A 16,302-nucleotide genomic window follows, 5' to 3' on the forward strand; every position below is an offset into this window, starting at 1 on the left:
TCTCTGACCCCTGACGAGTGAGATGCAGGGACTTCCCTGGTGGTGCAATGCTTAAGAATCTGCTTTGCAGTGTAGGGGACACAGGTTTAATCCTTGGTCAGGGAACTAAGATCCCTCATGCCTCAAAACAACTCAGCCCACACACTGCAACTACCAAGCCCATGCTCTGGAGCCCGTGAGCCACAGATAGGGTCCGTGTACTGCCATGAAGTTCCCACGAGATGTGACAAAGATCCTGCATGCCACAGCTAGCCCCAGCACAGTCAAATAAATAACTATTAGTGAGGTGCAGACATTTTCCACCTCTCTCAGGGACAGGAGTAGCAGAGTGGATAGGAGAAAAATTCCAGAACTACTCGTTTTGGTAATAACCAAGCATTGAGACAGATGCCAAAGTGCCTTTAAATACACCATACCCACTTCTATGCTTACAGAGCTTTGGGAAGGAACTTGTACTGTAGACCCAGGAACAACACAGTGTTAGCTGGCAGACACCTCAGAGACCATCGTGCAGGCTGGAAAACAGGCTGGGTGAGGGGAAGGGGCTTTCTTAGAGCATGTAGCCATCGTGGAGAAGACCAGGGACTCGAACTAGGCCTCCTGAATCTGAGCTACCTTCTTTTGAATATCACTACACTGCCTCCTTCCAGGTATCTAGGAGGCCAAAGGGTTGTCATGACAGCAAGAGGTAAGGCATCCTGGAAACTTTAGGGGAAGTCATTCAGGAATGTCATTAGGAGATTGCTGTCTCCTTTCACAATCAGGTGCGATTTATTTGTTTAAAACATCACAGTGACTGGAAGGAATAGGGCAGGAATAGACATTTGGCGTCACTGATTACATTAGGTTCTTTGGGGACCTTGGCGTCAGGACCATGACTGATCAGATCTTTGGTTTTTGAGGGGAAGTGAATGTCAGTTTACCCAGGAGGTGGAACTGCACAGGAGAGGCAGTGGTGGGGATTCTGGAAGGGAAAGGAAAGGAAGAGAATCAGGCTCTCCCAGTCTAGCCAACACTTAGAGGTGGAAAGGGGCCCTCACTTAGGGCTGAGTCTTGGGCAGTGGCTTCTGTGTCATATTGTCAGGCTTCTCCCCCAGCTCTAGGATATGAAGGCTGAGATGGTCCCTCCAAGCCTTGCTCAGCAGGGAGGACAGGGCTGGCGGGTCCTCCAGGGTCAGGTGGGGAAAGATGAGCGTCTCACTCCTGAGTGGGAAGCGGCACTTCCTCACGGCCAGCCTGGTGGTGCCAGGGGTCACCACAAACAGGCGGCAGAGCCATGGCCCCCCGGCCGCTTGGCAGGCTGGGTGTCTGGTAAAGTTGTTCAGGGCTTGGCACAGGACCCGGTCCTCAGCCCCGCCCATGTCCACCACGTCCACTGGCAAGCCCAAGCCTGGGAGGTGCAGGAGGTGCCGGGGGGGCATGTAGGTGTGGGTGAAGACGAGTGTGAAGTGGGTGGGTACACGCAGGGCCTCAGGGGCATGAACCACCCGCTCCAGGTGCCCCAGGCCAGGCACAAGGCCCCCCTGGTGCAGACAGCCGAAGAAGAGGGCACCCAGGATGTTGAAGAGGGCCAGAGTGCCCCTGCAGGGGGCCGGCTGGGTCTGCAGACTACAGAGCAGGACAAGGGGCACCAGGAGGGGGATCAGGAACCGAGCCTCCTGGTGGCTAAAGGCAGACAGCAGGGCGAGGGGCACAAAGTAGAAGAGCAGGAGGAGAGACCTGGGGCTGGGCCGTGGGCTCCAGGCTTCCAGTGTCCTTGGGAAGCCCATCTGGGCAAAGGCCTGCAAGCCAGCCCACAGCTGCTGCCACGCGGCCTGCAGGCTATGGGCGTGCAGCGCCCCAAAGAGCAGGAAGCCATTGACAGCCAGGTGAGTGAGCCTCGCATGGGTGCCGTGCCTTGCCAGGTTCACTGGATCCAGGTTGTAGCGCAAGAAGTTGGCAGGCGTAAGGACAAGGGTACTGGGTCTAGATGGACCGGAGAAGTACCAGCTGTCCACAGCCACAAATACCACTGCAGTGAGGCTTGCCCCCGGGAGCAGCGCCAGGGCTTGCTGGGTCAGTGACTTGAAGCTGAAATCTGTGGCTCTGCAAGTGCCCCAGAGGAAAAGGGGGACCAGAGCAAAGGCCAGAAAGGTGGGCCGGTTGAAGAAGCCAGCCACCACGAGGCCCCCAAGAAGCCAGCCATGCCACCGTGGGCCTGGAGCAGGCTTCCTAGGTGTGCGGCTCCCGGACACCCTGGGGGACACCAGTACCAGCAGCCAGGCGAAGAGCAGTCCCTCGATGGCATTGGAGAAGGTCCTTGTGTAGAAGACCAGGGTGACATAGGACCCCGACAGCAGGAGCAGGGCGTTCCAGCGCTCCGCCCCCCAGCCTGGAGCCAGGTGGTACACGGCCAGGTCCAGGGCAAAGGAGAGGGCAGTGAGGAGGAGTCGGGGCGCCACCAGCAGCATGTAGCCACTCACCACGCCTGGCCATGGCCCCCACTCTTCCCAGAGCCTGAGGAGCCAGAAGGCAGAGCCAGAGGTCAGCAGTGGGAAGACCGCCGTGCGGCAGGGGCTGCTGGGGTGAAACTCCCAGGGCCGGGCGGCCTCGACGCCCAAGACATCCCCTGCGGAGAGAGGAGAGGTGAGCCAGATCCCAGCTCAGGAACATGGTAGACCAAACCCCAGCCTGGCCCCCAGGACTGTCTGCGCCCCACACAACCCTGGGGCTGTGAAGCTGACAGAGCCCACTCCTGAGAGCAGGTGACGTCATGGGGGACCGCTGGCCCCAAGGCAGGGAGAGCCCCCGGGTGGGTGTGACAAAAGCCACAGGAACCCTTCAGACCAGAGTCATCTGCAGCTGGTGCTGAAGAGACAAGAACTAGCCTGGCCCACACCGTGTAATACCCTGAGCAGGGAGCCTGGGTGGGACTTCTGATTCACAGAACTGTGAGCTTCCAGGTCAGCAGTGGGAAGACCACCATGCGGCAGGGGCTGCTGGGGTGGAACTCCAGGGTTAAGCTGCTAGGCCTGTGATGGTCTGCTGTGCAGCCCCGTGCCTGGGAAGCGAGGTAACACTGTGCCCTGGACAGCATGTGTAGGGAGGAGCAGGGGGAGGCTCCATTCCCCTTCTTGGCGCTCTAAGGTCTCCAGAGTCAAAAACGCATCTCTGTGATCATGACTGTCCTCCAGGCCAGGCAGTGTGAGAGTGCAGAAGGGAGTGAGCAACTGTGCTTATGGTCCAAGGTTACTAGTTTTATCTAGGATTCTTAGTTTTTAAAATGAATATACTTGTGTAATTAAAATTACTTGCTGTGTGGCACTTGCTGTCCGTGACCCTGTACCCCACTGTCACAGAGCTTGGAGTGGGGATGAGGGAAAAAACTTTATTTCTGCATCTTAGCTCCAGGTCTCACAACATCTCCCACTTGATAACACTGCGGGTTGTTTAAGGCTCTTTGCTTCTCCTCCTATTCGTCCAGACTTTTGGCAGTTTTCTCTACGTCAGAAGGTGAAAGGGAAAAAATAAAGTCTTGGGTCAGATCATCCGGCTGCTTTTTACTGGCTCAGGTTAAAACGGGGTGGAAAAGAAGACCGACCTGGGCTTCCTTGGTGGCTCAGTGGTAAACAATCTGCCTGTCAGTACAGGAGACGTGGGCTCAATCCCCAATCCAAGAAGATCCCACATGCTGCGGAGCAACTAAGCCTGTGGGCCACAACTATTGAGCCCACGTGTCACAACTACTGAAGCCGTCACACCATAGAGTCTGTGTTTTGCAACAAGAGAAGCCACCTCAATGAGAAGCCCTCACACCATAACTAAGTATATCCCCGCTCACCACAACTAGAGAAAATTGCCCGTGAAGCAGTGAAGACCCAGCAAGACAAAAGTAAATAAGGTTAAAAAACTAATGAAGACTGGACTTTTCAACTTTAAAAACAAATCCACCTGCTGAGGTCTATGGCAGAAAGGACTGATACCTCCTTACTATCCATTTCTTCCTTCATCCTTAGTCTCTTTAGCTGGGCATGTGGTCAGATATAAAGACTGTATTTTTAGCATCCCTTTGCAGCTAGGTGTGGTCACATGACATATTCTGACCAATAAAATGAAAATGAGCAAAAAAGTATGTGACTTTCAAAATATGGCCTTAAAGAAAATAGGAATGCCTATCTCTTTTCTGGTGGTGGGAAAGACCCGGTGTTTAACCTGATGGCTGGAGCTCAGGCAGACATCTTGAGCCATGAGGAAGAAGGCCTGTTACCACAACATCTGAAAAGCCTCAAGGTTTCTGGCAACTGTCTTAATGATGTGTCCTATACCACCTAGAAGTTCCAACAAGTGAGCAGTCTAGGTGTGAGTTCCCTCAGACATCACATGAGCCTAGAGAAGCAAAGTTTCATTATTATGTCACAGCCCTGTATAGGCTTCCCCAACCACTGGGGAAGCCCAGCTTTGAAATCCTTCCCCTGAGAAGCCCCAAACAGCTTTTGTTCTGAAAACCCGTACTGTTGGTATAAGCAGGAAAACATCAAAGAGGCTGGCATTTCATTGGTAACACTTAGAAGGTCAGTGTCGCCCCTCAGGAAGGAGATATGAAGTTCCTACTCTTAGATTCCTATGCCAGAGAGGCTTGTGGATTTACTGCTCATTTGCACAGACATTTTTCTCCCTCTGCACTAAATATCCAGGGGCTTCCCAGGTGGCACAGTTGGTAAAGAATCCGCTCGCCAATGCAAGAGACACAGATTTGATCCCTGGGTTGGGAAGATTCCCTCAAGAAGGAAATGGGCACCCACTCCAGCATTCTTGCCTGGGAAATTCCATGGACAGAGAAGCCTGGTAGGGGTTGCAAAGTCAGATAGAATTGAACATTCATGCACGCTCTAAATAACCAACCAGCTCCTCGACCAGACTTTGCTGCACAAACTTATCTTAACCACACAAGGGATGCTTTACCTGCTATGACCTCGGGAGACTGGAAGAACTCATCTGGGTGCACGTAGCCTGTCTGTGGAAGGAGACACCACGCCAGGCGGAGCAGGCCAAGGCTGCCCCACAGCACCCTGGCTGCCATCTCCATATCAAATTGCTGCAGGGACACTGGGCCAGAGTCTAGAATGACTTCAGCTGCTACAGATGCTATTCTGGTTCCACAGCTCTACATCTGCCAAGGATAACATTTGTTAGTTATTGTAATGTAAATCATATGTTCAGCTGTCTGAACAAACTCAAAATGGGTCTACACACAATACAAATCTTAATAATAACAGTTGCTGTTTACTAAGTGCCTGCTAAATCCAGGAACTTTACATGCATATCTCATTTAATTCTTTCCACATTCTAAGATGCTGCTGCTGCTGCTAAGTCACTTCAATCGTGTCCGACTCTGTGCGACTCCATAGACGGCAGCCCACCAGGCTCCCCCATCCCTGGGATTCTCCAGGCAACAACACTGGAGTGGGTTGCCATTTCCTTCTCCAATGCATGAAAGTGAAAAGTGAAAAGTGAAAGTGAAGTTGCTCAGTCGTGTCCAACTCTTTGCGACCCCATGGACTGCAGCCTACCAGGCTCCTCCGTCCATGGGATTTTCCAGGCAAGAGTACTGGAGTGGGTTGCCATTGCCTTCTCTGATGGTGAGATAGTGAGTCTTATCTCCATTTTACAGATAGGGAAACTGAGGCCTCTGTTGAGCAACCTGGTTACTTGCTAACCATATTTGTTAAGTGTCTAAACACAATATTTGCAAGTAGGATTAAAGTACCTTTCAAATCTGGGTCTCCAGCCCCATTCTACTCACCAGCTCCTATTTACAAGCAAGCATGGCAGCCTGGCTCTTAGAGTTCTGAAAACTTAAGAACTTCAATGGATTCCACCCATTTCTCTGCAAAAAATGAACTACATGTGACTTCATTGTCTTCAGTTTACTCCCTCCAAATTTCATACACCTTGGAACCCACCTTTTGGAAGGTGATAGAAACAGTGCTTCCCAAATTTATATGTTGAAATTCTGATGTAACGATGTCAGGAAGTGGGGCCTTTGGAAGCTGCTTAGGTCATTAGGGTGGAGCTCTCACGCAGATTAGCGTTCCTATAGGAGACACCAGGCGTTTATATAAGGGCTCCCTCACTCCTTCCACCACATAGTGAGGACATAGTGAGAAGTTGCTGACTATGAACCAGGAAGAAGGCCCTCATTATGCCAGAACCGTAATCTCAGACTTTCAGCCTCCAGAACTGTGAGAAATAAGGTTATGTTGTTAATAAGCCATAAGTGTAGGTTGTGTTGTTTATAAGTCTGTGGTATCTTGTTAAACCAACCCAAATGGACCCTTCCTGATGGGGATTCTCACTCCCTTGACTCAAAGATCAGTGGGAATCTCAGTTGACTGCACGATGGAACTTTTCATCAACACCAGAGTATCATCACAGGTGAACAGAAAAACAAGTCTGACAATGTGTTTGTTCAGTCAGTTCAGTCACTTTCTGAGACCCCCATGGACTGCAGCACGCCAAGCTTCCCTGTCCATCACCAATTCCTAGAGCTTGCTCAAACTCATGTCCAATGAGTCAGTGATGCCATCCAACCATCTCATCCTCTGTCGTCCCCTTCTCCTCCTGCCTTCAATCTTTCCCAGCATCAGGCTCTTTTCCAAGGAGTCAGTTCTTCACATCAGGTGGCCAAAGTATTGGAGTTTCATCTTCAGTATCAGTCCTTTCAATGAATATTCAGGACTGATTTCCTTTAGGATTGACTGGTTTGATCTCCTTGCAGTCCAAGGGACTCTCAAGAGTCTTCTCCAACACCATAGTTCAAAAAGCATCAATTCTTTGGCACTCAGCTTTCTTTATGGTTCACCTCTCACATCCATACATGACTACTGGAAAAACCATACCTTTAACTAGACAGACCTTTGTCGGCAAAGTAATGTCTCTGCTTTTTAATATGCTGTATAGGTTGGTGATAGCTTTTCTTCCAAGGAGCAAGCATCTTTTAATTTTATGGCTGCAGTCACCATCTGCAGTGATGTTGGAGCCCCCAAAAATAAAGTCTCTCACTGTTTCCATTGTTTTCCCACCTATTTGCCATGAAGTGATGGGACTGGATGCCACAATCTTCCTTTTTTGAATGCTGAGTTTTAAGCCAGCATTTTCACTCTTCTCTTTTACTTTCATCAAGAGACTCTTCAGTTCTTCTTCACTTCCTGCCATAAGGGTGGTGTCATCTGCATATCTGAGGTTATTGATATTTCTCCCATCAATCTTGATTCAAGCTGTTTCATCCAGCCCAGCATTTCGCATGATGTACTCTGCATTTAAATAAGCAGGGTGACAATATACCACCTTGGCATACTCCTTTCCCAATCTGGAACCAGTCTGTTGTTCTATATCCAGTTCTAACTGTTGCTTCTTGACCTGCATATAGATTTCTCAGGACGTAGGTAACGTGGTCTGTTTAAGAATTTACCATATCTTTAAGAATTTTCCACAGTTTGTTGTGATCCACAGTCAAAGGCTTTGGCGTAGTCAATAAAGCAGAAGTAGATGTTTTTCTGGAATTCTCTTGCTTTTTCAATGATTCAGTGGACATTGGCAATTTGATCTCTGGTTCCTCTGCTTTTTCTAAATCCAGCTTGAATGTCTGGAAGTTCTTGGTTCATGTACTATTGAAGCCTGGCTTGGGGAATTTTGAGCATTACTTTGCTAGCATGTGAGATGAGTGCAATTGTGCAGTAGTTTGAACATTCTTTGGCATTACCTTTCTTTGGGATTGGAATGAGAACTGACCTTTTCCAGTCCTGTGGCCACTGCTGAGTTTTCCAAATTTGCTGCCATATTGAGTGCAGCACTTTCACAGCATCATCTTTCAAGATTTGAAATAGCTCCACTGGAATTCCATCACCTCCACTAGCTTTGTTGTAGTGATATTTCCTAAGGCCCAGTTCACTTTGCATTCCAGGATGTCTGACTCTGAGTGATCACACCATCGTGGTGGTTATCTGGGTCAAGAAGATCTTTTTTGTATTGTTCTTCTGTATATTCTTGCCACCTCTTCTTAATATCTTCTGCTTCTGTTAGGTCCATACCATTTCTGTCCATTATTGTGCCCATCTTTGCATGAAATGTTCCCTTGGTATCTCTAATTTTCTTGAAGAGACCTCTAGTTTTTCCCATTCTATTGTTTTTAACTATTTCTTTGCATTGATCTCTGAGGAAGGCTTTCTTGTCTCTCCTGGCTATTCTTTGGAATTCTGCGTTCAGATGGGTATATCTTTCCTTTTCTCCTTTGCCTTTAGCTTCTCTTCTTTTCTCAGCTGTTTGTAAGGCCTCCTCAGACAACCATTTTGCCTTTTTGCATTTCTTTTTCTTGGGGATGATCTTGATCACTGTCTCCTGTACAATCTCATGAACCTCTGTCCATAGTTCTTTAGGGACTCTGTTTATCAGATCTAATTCCTTGAATCTATTTGTCACTTCCACTGTATAATCATAAGTGATTTGATTTTGGTCATACCTGAATGGTCTAGTGGTTTCCCCTACTTTCTTTAATTTAAGTCTGAATTTGGCAATAAGGAGTTCATGGTCTGAGCCACAGTCAGCTCCTGGTCTTGTTTTTGCTGACTGTATAGAGCTTCTCCATCTTTGGCTGCAAAGAATATAATCAATCTGATTTCAGTGTTGGCCATCTGGTGATGTCCATGTGTAGTCTTCTTTTGTGTTGTTGAGAGTGTGTTTGCTATGATCAGTGCATTCTCTTGGCAAAACTCTATTAGCCTTTGCCCTGCGTCATTTTGTACTCCAAGGCCAAATTTGCCTGTTACTCCAGGTATCTCTTGACTTCCTACTTTTGCATTCCAGTCCACTTTAATGAAAAGAACATCTTTTTTGGGTGTTAGTTCTAGAAGGTCTTGTAGGTCTTCATAGAACCATTCAAGTTCAGCTTCTTCAGCATTACTGGTTGGGGCATAGACTTGGATTACTGTGATATTGAATGGTTTGCCTTGGAAACAAACAGAGATTGTTCTGTTGTTTTTGAGATTACACCCAAGTACTACATTTTGGACTCTTTTGTTGACTGTGAGGGCTACTCCATTTCTTCTAAGGGATTCTTGCCCACAGTAGTAGATATAATGGTCCTCTGGATTAAATTTGCCCATTCTAGTCCATTTTAGTTCACTGATTCCTAAAATGTCGATGTTCACTCTTGCCATCTCCTATTTGACCACTTCTAATTTACCTTCATTCATGGACCTAACATTTCAGGTTCCTATGCAATATTGTTCTTTACAGCATCGGACTTTACTTCCATCACCAGTCACATCCATAACTGGGCATTGTTTTCTCTTTGGCTCCGTCTCTTCATTCTTTCTGGAATTATTTCTCCAGTTTGGAGAAATTATCTCCTCCAGTACTATACTGGGCACCTACCAAACTGGGGAGTTCATTTTTCAGTGTCCTATCTTTTTGCCTTTTCATACTGTTCATGGGGTTCTCAAGGTAAGAATACTGAAGTGGTTTGCCATTCCCTTCTCCAGTGGACCGCATTTTGGCAGAACTCTCCACCATGACCCGTCTGTCTTGAGTGGCCCTACACAGCATGGCTCATAGTTTCACTGAGCTAGACAAGGCTGTGGTCCATATGATCAGTTTGATTAGTTTTCTGTGATTGTGGTTTTCATTCTGTCTGCCCTCTGAAAGATAAGGATAAAAGGCTTATGGAAGCTTCCTATGGGCTTCCTGTGGGGGAAACTGGGTTTTGCTCAGTAAATCTTTAATCCAATTTTCTGTTGGTGGGCAGGGCTCTGTTCCCTTCCTATTATTTGACCTGAAACCAAACATGGTGGGGGGTAATGAAGATGATGGTGGCCTCCTTCAAAAGGCCCCATATGGATGCACTGCAGCACTCAATGCCCGGACCCTGCAGCAGGCCACTGCCAACCCATGCCGCTGCCAGAGGCAAAGTGTCATCACGGGTGAACAGAAAGACAGGTCTGGCAAAACACAGGTCTGTTTGTTGCTCCTCCAGAAAAACATATGGTAACCGCTCCCTGGCTTCGATATTTTAAAGCTTGAACTTAAACATCACAGGTGTGATATCAAGTCACAACAGAGGAGACAAGACAAAGTGAAGCAACAGAACAGGAATCAGGCAGAGGCCGACCAGGAGCCTCACAGAGCTTAAAAGATGAGTTTTGGGGCCTCGGCTCGAACTTTACAACTGAATTGTACGGACTATTTTTCCAGGGCCAGTAAATATCCTGACTTTTAGAGTTTTCAGATAGAAAAGAAAGTTTAGTCGCTCAGTTGTGTCTGACTCTTTGCCACCCCCTGGACTGTAGCCTACCAGGCTCCTCTGTCCATGGGATTTTCCACACAAGAATACTGGAGTGGGGTGCCATTGCCTTCTCCAGTGGATCTTCCCGACCCAGGGATCGAACCCGGGTCTCCCACATTGTAGGCAGATGCTTTACCGTCTGAGCCACCAAGGAAGTCAGATATCGTTCAGATAGAAGATGAGGTCAAACTTAGTATTGGGATGCAAATGTTTAACCAGTTTTTTTTTCATTGATAGCCAGTATGATACTGGAGGACAGTGCAGGGACTTGCGACAGAGACAGGGGTAGGGGAGAAGCACAATATCCATCACAGAAGATCAACTTTGCAGGCCTGCAGGCCTGGCTAAGATCCCTACTCTGCCCTTAGGTAACTTGTTGCCTTGGACAAGCTGCCTATATCCCTTACCTCAGACTCCTCATTGACAAAGTCAGATGATAATATTAAGCTCATAGAGTTGAGGGAGATTTGAGAGCTGACGCATGGTGGTCAGTGGTACAGAATCCACCTGCCAATGCAGGATATGCAAGAGATGCCAGTTCAGTCCCTGGGTTGGGAAGATTCCCCTGGAGTAGGAAATGGCAACCCACTCCAGTATTCTTGCCTGGAAAATTCTATGGACAGAGGAGCCTGGTGGGCTACAGTCCGTAGGGCCGCAAAGAGTAGGACGCAACTGAGCACGCATGCACACGCGCACGCACGGTGGGCACTTAGCATGCAGAGTCCACGTGTGTAAGCGGCCAGTGGGAGACTGCTAGCACTATCTTCAGTTGAGGCACAAATAATAAAGCCGCTCCAGACACCTAGGTGTTCGTTCACGGTCTCCTTAGGAGCTTCTGAAGGTGAAGGGGCCTGGAAAGCCTGAAGAAAGAGGTGAAGTGAAAGTTGCTCAGTCATTTCTGACTCTTTGCAGCCCCATGGACTATACAGATGAAATTCTCCAGGCCAGAATACTGGAGTGCACTGCCATTCCCTTCTCCACGGGATCTTCCCAACCCAGGGATCGAACTCTGGTCTCTCACATTGCAGGAGGATTCTTTACCAGCTGAGCCACCAGGGAAGAAAGAGGTAGACCACTGCAGATTGGTAGGTGGCAGGTTTAAGAAGCAAGAGAACCTACTTACCAGGCTTGTCTTGGGTGACTGCACGATAACAGACCTCCACACACCGCCTGCCAGGATCCTAAAGTTTATACAGAGGACTGAACTGGGCTCTGTTATGTACACTGTCCAGGTGGTCTCAGCACCACAGGACTGTCTCACAGTTCTGTCCTTGGGCAGCTTCTGGCATGAGGAAGGCAAGCAGAACACACATTCCAAGGATGGTTAGGGGCCTCCAGTGGCCAGAGTCCAGCTCATGGGTCATATGCTCTCCACGGTCTCCTCCAGCACTTCTACTGACTACTAAAATAAACAGGATTTGCTTTAGTCCAATTGTCATGATACATTTAGCATGGGTTTGAAGCTTTTCTCTAAGTAAAGAACTTTTACCGCATGATTAGATTAAAATACCAAATCCATTGCATGGACTGGGAGCACAGAAACCAGCCTGCCCTGCTCTGCTGTGAGTAGTTACAGAGCAAGCCTCGGTCCTGAGTCTGTTCTGGTTTCCTTCTGCAGTGACAGGAAATTCATCCTGTTTAATGCTCACCATCTATTCCCCCTTCCAGATAATAGCACTTAGAATTCACATTCAGAACTTGCACTCCTCACCCTCTATCACCTATTTTCAGCTATGTGGCTTGGGATTTAATTCCATCCCCAAACCCAGGTATAGATCCTGAAAGGTTTAAGTCAAATAACATTTGCCATCCCACTGGCCACATTGATTGGTTCAGGGTTGGGCATGTGACACACTGGTCTGATCAGAGGGACTCGGAAAAGTACTGGTAAAAGTGAGTCATGGCCCTTCTCGTCTGTGTCTGGCTTTGTGGGGTGAGGCTGCAGGGGTGGGAGGGACGTCATTCCTTTGCTGGTGAAAAGTGTGTCCTCTGCCCCTCTTGGGCTGGGGAGCAGGCCTTATATAGTGACTCCACTCTGACATTAAATTATATATTCACTGGCTGGCTGGCTGCTAAACTGGGAAAATCGTGCAGCCTCCCTGTGGGTTACACTTCGTACCTCACCTTTAGGGACGTGCTGGGACTTGCCTGAGTCTAAAGATAGATCTAGAAGCAAAGGGAGTGGTAGGGGAGGGTCCTGAGGGGGAAAAGCACTGTCTTGCAAAGCAGCTGCTTCAGGGAGGCCATTACAGTTTTCAATGCAGAGTTAATCCCCTCAGATGCATTCAGTTCAGTCGCTCAGTCGTGTCCAACTCTTTGCGACCCCATGAATCGCAGCACGCCAGGCCTCCCTGTCCATCACCAACTCCTGGAGTTCAGACTCACGTCCATCGAGTCAGTGATGCCATCCAGCCATCTAATCCTCTGTTGCCCCCTTCTCCTCCTGCCCCCAATCCCTCCCAGCATCAGTCTTTTCCAATGAGTCAACTCTTCTCATGAGGTGGCCAAAGTATTGGAGTTTCAGCTTTAGCATCAGGACTGATCTCCTTTAGAATGGACTGGTTGGATCTCCTTGCAGTCCAAGGGACTCTCAAGAATCTTCTCCAACACCACAGTTCAAAAGCATCAATTCTTCGGCTCTCAGCCTTCTTCACAGTCCAACTCTCACATCCATACATGACTACTCGAAAAACCATAGCCTTGACTAGAAGGACCTTTGTTGGCAAATTAGTACTGGTCAAATAGTCTCATCAGAATTCAGGGACTCAACATCCCCATCTCTGTTAGGGTCTTCCAATTTGTTCTCATTCCAACATACAGTATCCCATCTCTTCCCAGTCAATGCCCTCCTTTTAACAGTAGATACCATTGAGACTGGGAATTTAATTTGCCTTGTAACTCAGCCACTCACTGGGTGAGATCCTGGGTTTGTTTTTTCAGCAAGTTTTTGGGTCATTTTATGAGGATCTTGAGCTGGGAATTTGAAGTCATGAGCTTATCCTTTTCTTTTCCCACTTTGTCCAGCACAGTTAGGAACTACCAAGCACTCTCATTATACTACTTAGTTTAACTAAAATGTTTGAACATCACTCAAAATCTTGCCTAGAGTACCCAACAGCAATATTTTTCATGTTTCTAATATCATCCCTCCATGGACTACCTGTACCCTCTTTACCATGTGAAATAGAGTTATTAGTGCCTTGAACTCTAATCAGACTACAGATCCAGTTCCAGAAAATCCAGGATGTGTTCAGAGAATTCATCCTTAAGATTCTGTTCCTCTAGGGTAATTTCCTGGTGGAAACTAAATCCCACATGCTGCAACTCAGAGTTCATATCCCGGTATCCGGTCCCATCACTTCATGAAAATAGATTGAGAAACAATGGAAACGGTGACAGACTTTATTTTCTTGGGCTCCAACATCACTGTGGATGGTGACTGCAGCCATGAAATTAAAAGATGCCTGCTGTTTGAAAGAAAGGCTACGACAAACTTAAACAGCATATTAAAATGGAGAGACATTATTTTACCAACAAAGCTCTGCATAGTCAAAGCTATGGTTTTTTCCAGGAGTCACGTATGGTTGTGAGAGTTGGACCATAAAGAAGGCTGAGCGCCAAAGAATTGATGCTTTGAACTGTGGTGCTGGAGAAGACTCTTGAGAGTCCCTTGGACGGCAAGGAGATCAAACCAGTCAATCCTAAAGGAAATCAACCCTGAATATTCATTGGAAGATCTGAAGCTGAAGGTGAAGCTCCAATACTTTGGCAACCTGATGTAAAGAACTGACTCATTTGAAAAGACTCTGATGCTGGGGAAAGATTGAAGGCAGAAGGAGAAGGGGATGACAGAGAATGAGATGGTTGGATGGCATCATTGACTCATTGGACATGAGTTTGAGCAAGCTCTGGGAGTTGGTGATGGACAAGGAAGCCTGGCATGCTGCAGTCCATGGGGGTCACAAAGAGTTGGACATGACTGAGTGACTGAACTGAACTGAAAAGATCCCCTCTGCCACAACTAAGACCCAATGTAGCCAAATAAATAAATTTAAAAAAAAAATTCTATTCCTCCAGAACCACCTCCAGTACCAAAATCCAAAAGTCAAGGGTCAACCAGAGAAAGAGAATCAGTAGGAGACCAGTTTTAAGATTTATTGCAATGAATTGGCTTATGCATTTGTGGGGCTAGCTAGGCAAGTCTGAAATCTGTAGGGCAGGCCATTAGGAAAGGCAGGCTGCAACTTTTGGGCAGAAGTTGAAGCTGCAGTCCACTGTGGAGAGTTTCTTCTTATTCAGGAAAACCTTGGTTCTGCTCTGAAGGCCTTTCCACTGATTGCATCAAGTCTATACAGATTATTATTGGAATAATCCCCTTTACTTAAAATCAACTGATTATGGGCTTTTAGGCATCTACAAAATACCTTCACAGCAACACTTAGTATTTGATTGAATAACTGGGAACTCTAGTGTAGCCAAGTGGGCACAAAAAAACTGACCATCACACTGTAAATAATTCAATGTTTATAACTGTGTTTGAATTTTAGATTAATGGGGTAATTCTTTATGTAACTCATTGATAACTTGCTTTTTTTATTCACATTTGATAATGGTATTCACCAGGTTAATCTCTGAAGCTGCAGTTCCTTTCATTGCTATATGTATTCCACTGGTGAATATACTAAAGCTTACTTACCCTTCTACTGTTATTTACCAGCTAGGTTATTGCCAGGGGTTTACAAGCTTTTTCTTTTTTATTCTTAATAACACTGCTATAAGATTCTTATTCAAGAGTTCTCTGAAGTACATACCTAGAATTGGAATCTCTGAGTCATAGGGTATGCATACTTTATCTTTAAAAAAATTTCTCAGTTTTAATTTCTAATATGGTAAATAGCAATAGCTATACCTCACATAAAAAGCTCTTTGGGGGTCCTCAGTATATTTTAATACAATCATGATACTAAAATGTTTAAGATCAACTAGATGAGGGGCTAAATCTCCACTGAAAAAGAAAAAGTCAAATTTCATTATCATGAGAAAATAAGGATAAATTTTATATTAAAATGAAGATGTTGTAGTTAAAGGAAGAAAGAATTCAGAAAAGAAATAATATTTTCAATAAGATTAAGAAAAAATATAATGTTTTAGGCAAAAGATATATATGGGTATGCACACTTTTAGCTTCATCAAACAAGGCTGTTTCCCAAAGGTCACTACCGCTTAGCAGATGGTGGAGAGCCCCTGTTTCCTATGCTCATTTATACTTTGTATTGTCTGATGTCTGACTTTGTGAATCTTGTAGGTATTAGCATGTATTTCCCTGATTACTAACCTTTCCTTTTTTGGCTACACAGGATCTTAGTTCCCTGACCAGGGATCGAGCATGTGCCCACTGCAGTGGAAAAGCAGAGTCCTAATCACCGGACCACGAGGGAAGTCCTCAACACCTTTTCAAATGTTTGTGAAAAGGTGTTCCTTCTATGGAATTCCTTTTGAACTTTATATATTTTTTTATATTTATTGCATGGCAAGTATCCTTTTCTGGTTGTGCTATTCCTAATATTGATTATCTGTGCCTTCATTTTTTATCTCAATCATTTTCACCAGAATTTTGTCAATGTTATGAATATTTTTGAAAAATCAACTTCTGGCTTGTTCATCTTTTTAAAATTAATTTTTTCTTATATTTAGTTTTATCTCCCTTTTACTTTTTGGGGTATTATTTTGATATGGACACTTAGCTCATTAATTTTGAGACTTTTGAGCTCATTTGTTTTTGAGCTTATTTTCTTATGAGAAATATTTGTGGTTATACATTTTCTCTAAATACTATATTAACTGCATCCCACATGTTTTGTTATATAATATTTTCATCAGCTTTTGATTCTAAATATTTTCTAATTCCATTGTAATTTCTTCTTCTATTAATGGTTTATGGTTGAAGCATTTGAGTTTTTGATTAAGACTTTATTTTTATTATT

At 46.1% G+C, this 16,302-nt stretch overlaps 1 protein-coding gene across 12 annotated transcripts in view; it reads right to left on the reverse strand.

Annotated features, from left to right (window-relative positions):
- PIGZ (phosphatidylinositol glycan anchor biosynthesis class Z) overlaps window positions 364-16,302 on the reverse strand; it is a 30,992-nt gene continuing 15,053 nt past the window's right edge. For 4 of the 12 annotated variants that reach the window (XM_018046364.1, XM_018046357.1, XM_018046370.1 and 1 more), the window contains 5 exons: window positions 11,442-11,720; window positions 5,943-6,073; window positions 5,783-5,866; window positions 4,942-5,149; window positions 364-2,608 (listed from right to left, as the gene is read on the reverse strand). In XM_018046364.1, the coding sequence (XP_017901853.1) occupies window positions 1,041-2,608; window positions 4,942-5,065 (1,692 nt within the window). In that variant the 5' untranslated portion in view covers window positions 5,066-5,149; window positions 5,783-5,866; window positions 5,943-6,073; window positions 11,442-11,720 and the 3' untranslated portion in view covers window positions 364-1,040. Of the gene's footprint in view, window positions 2,609-3,290; window positions 3,481-4,941; window positions 5,150-5,782; window positions 5,867-5,942; window positions 6,074-11,441; window positions 11,721-16,302 lie in introns of those variants that run through there. The other 8 variants (XM_018046376.1, XM_018046379.1, XM_018046352.1 and 5 more) reach the window with 8 other exon arrangements.

Source organism: Capra hircus, chromosome 1, assembly GCF_001704415.2.
Source record: "Capra hircus breed San Clemente chromosome 1, ASM170441v1, whole genome shotgun sequence".
Classification (NCBI taxonomy): Eukaryota; Metazoa; Chordata; class Mammalia; order Artiodactyla; family Bovidae; genus Capra; species Capra hircus.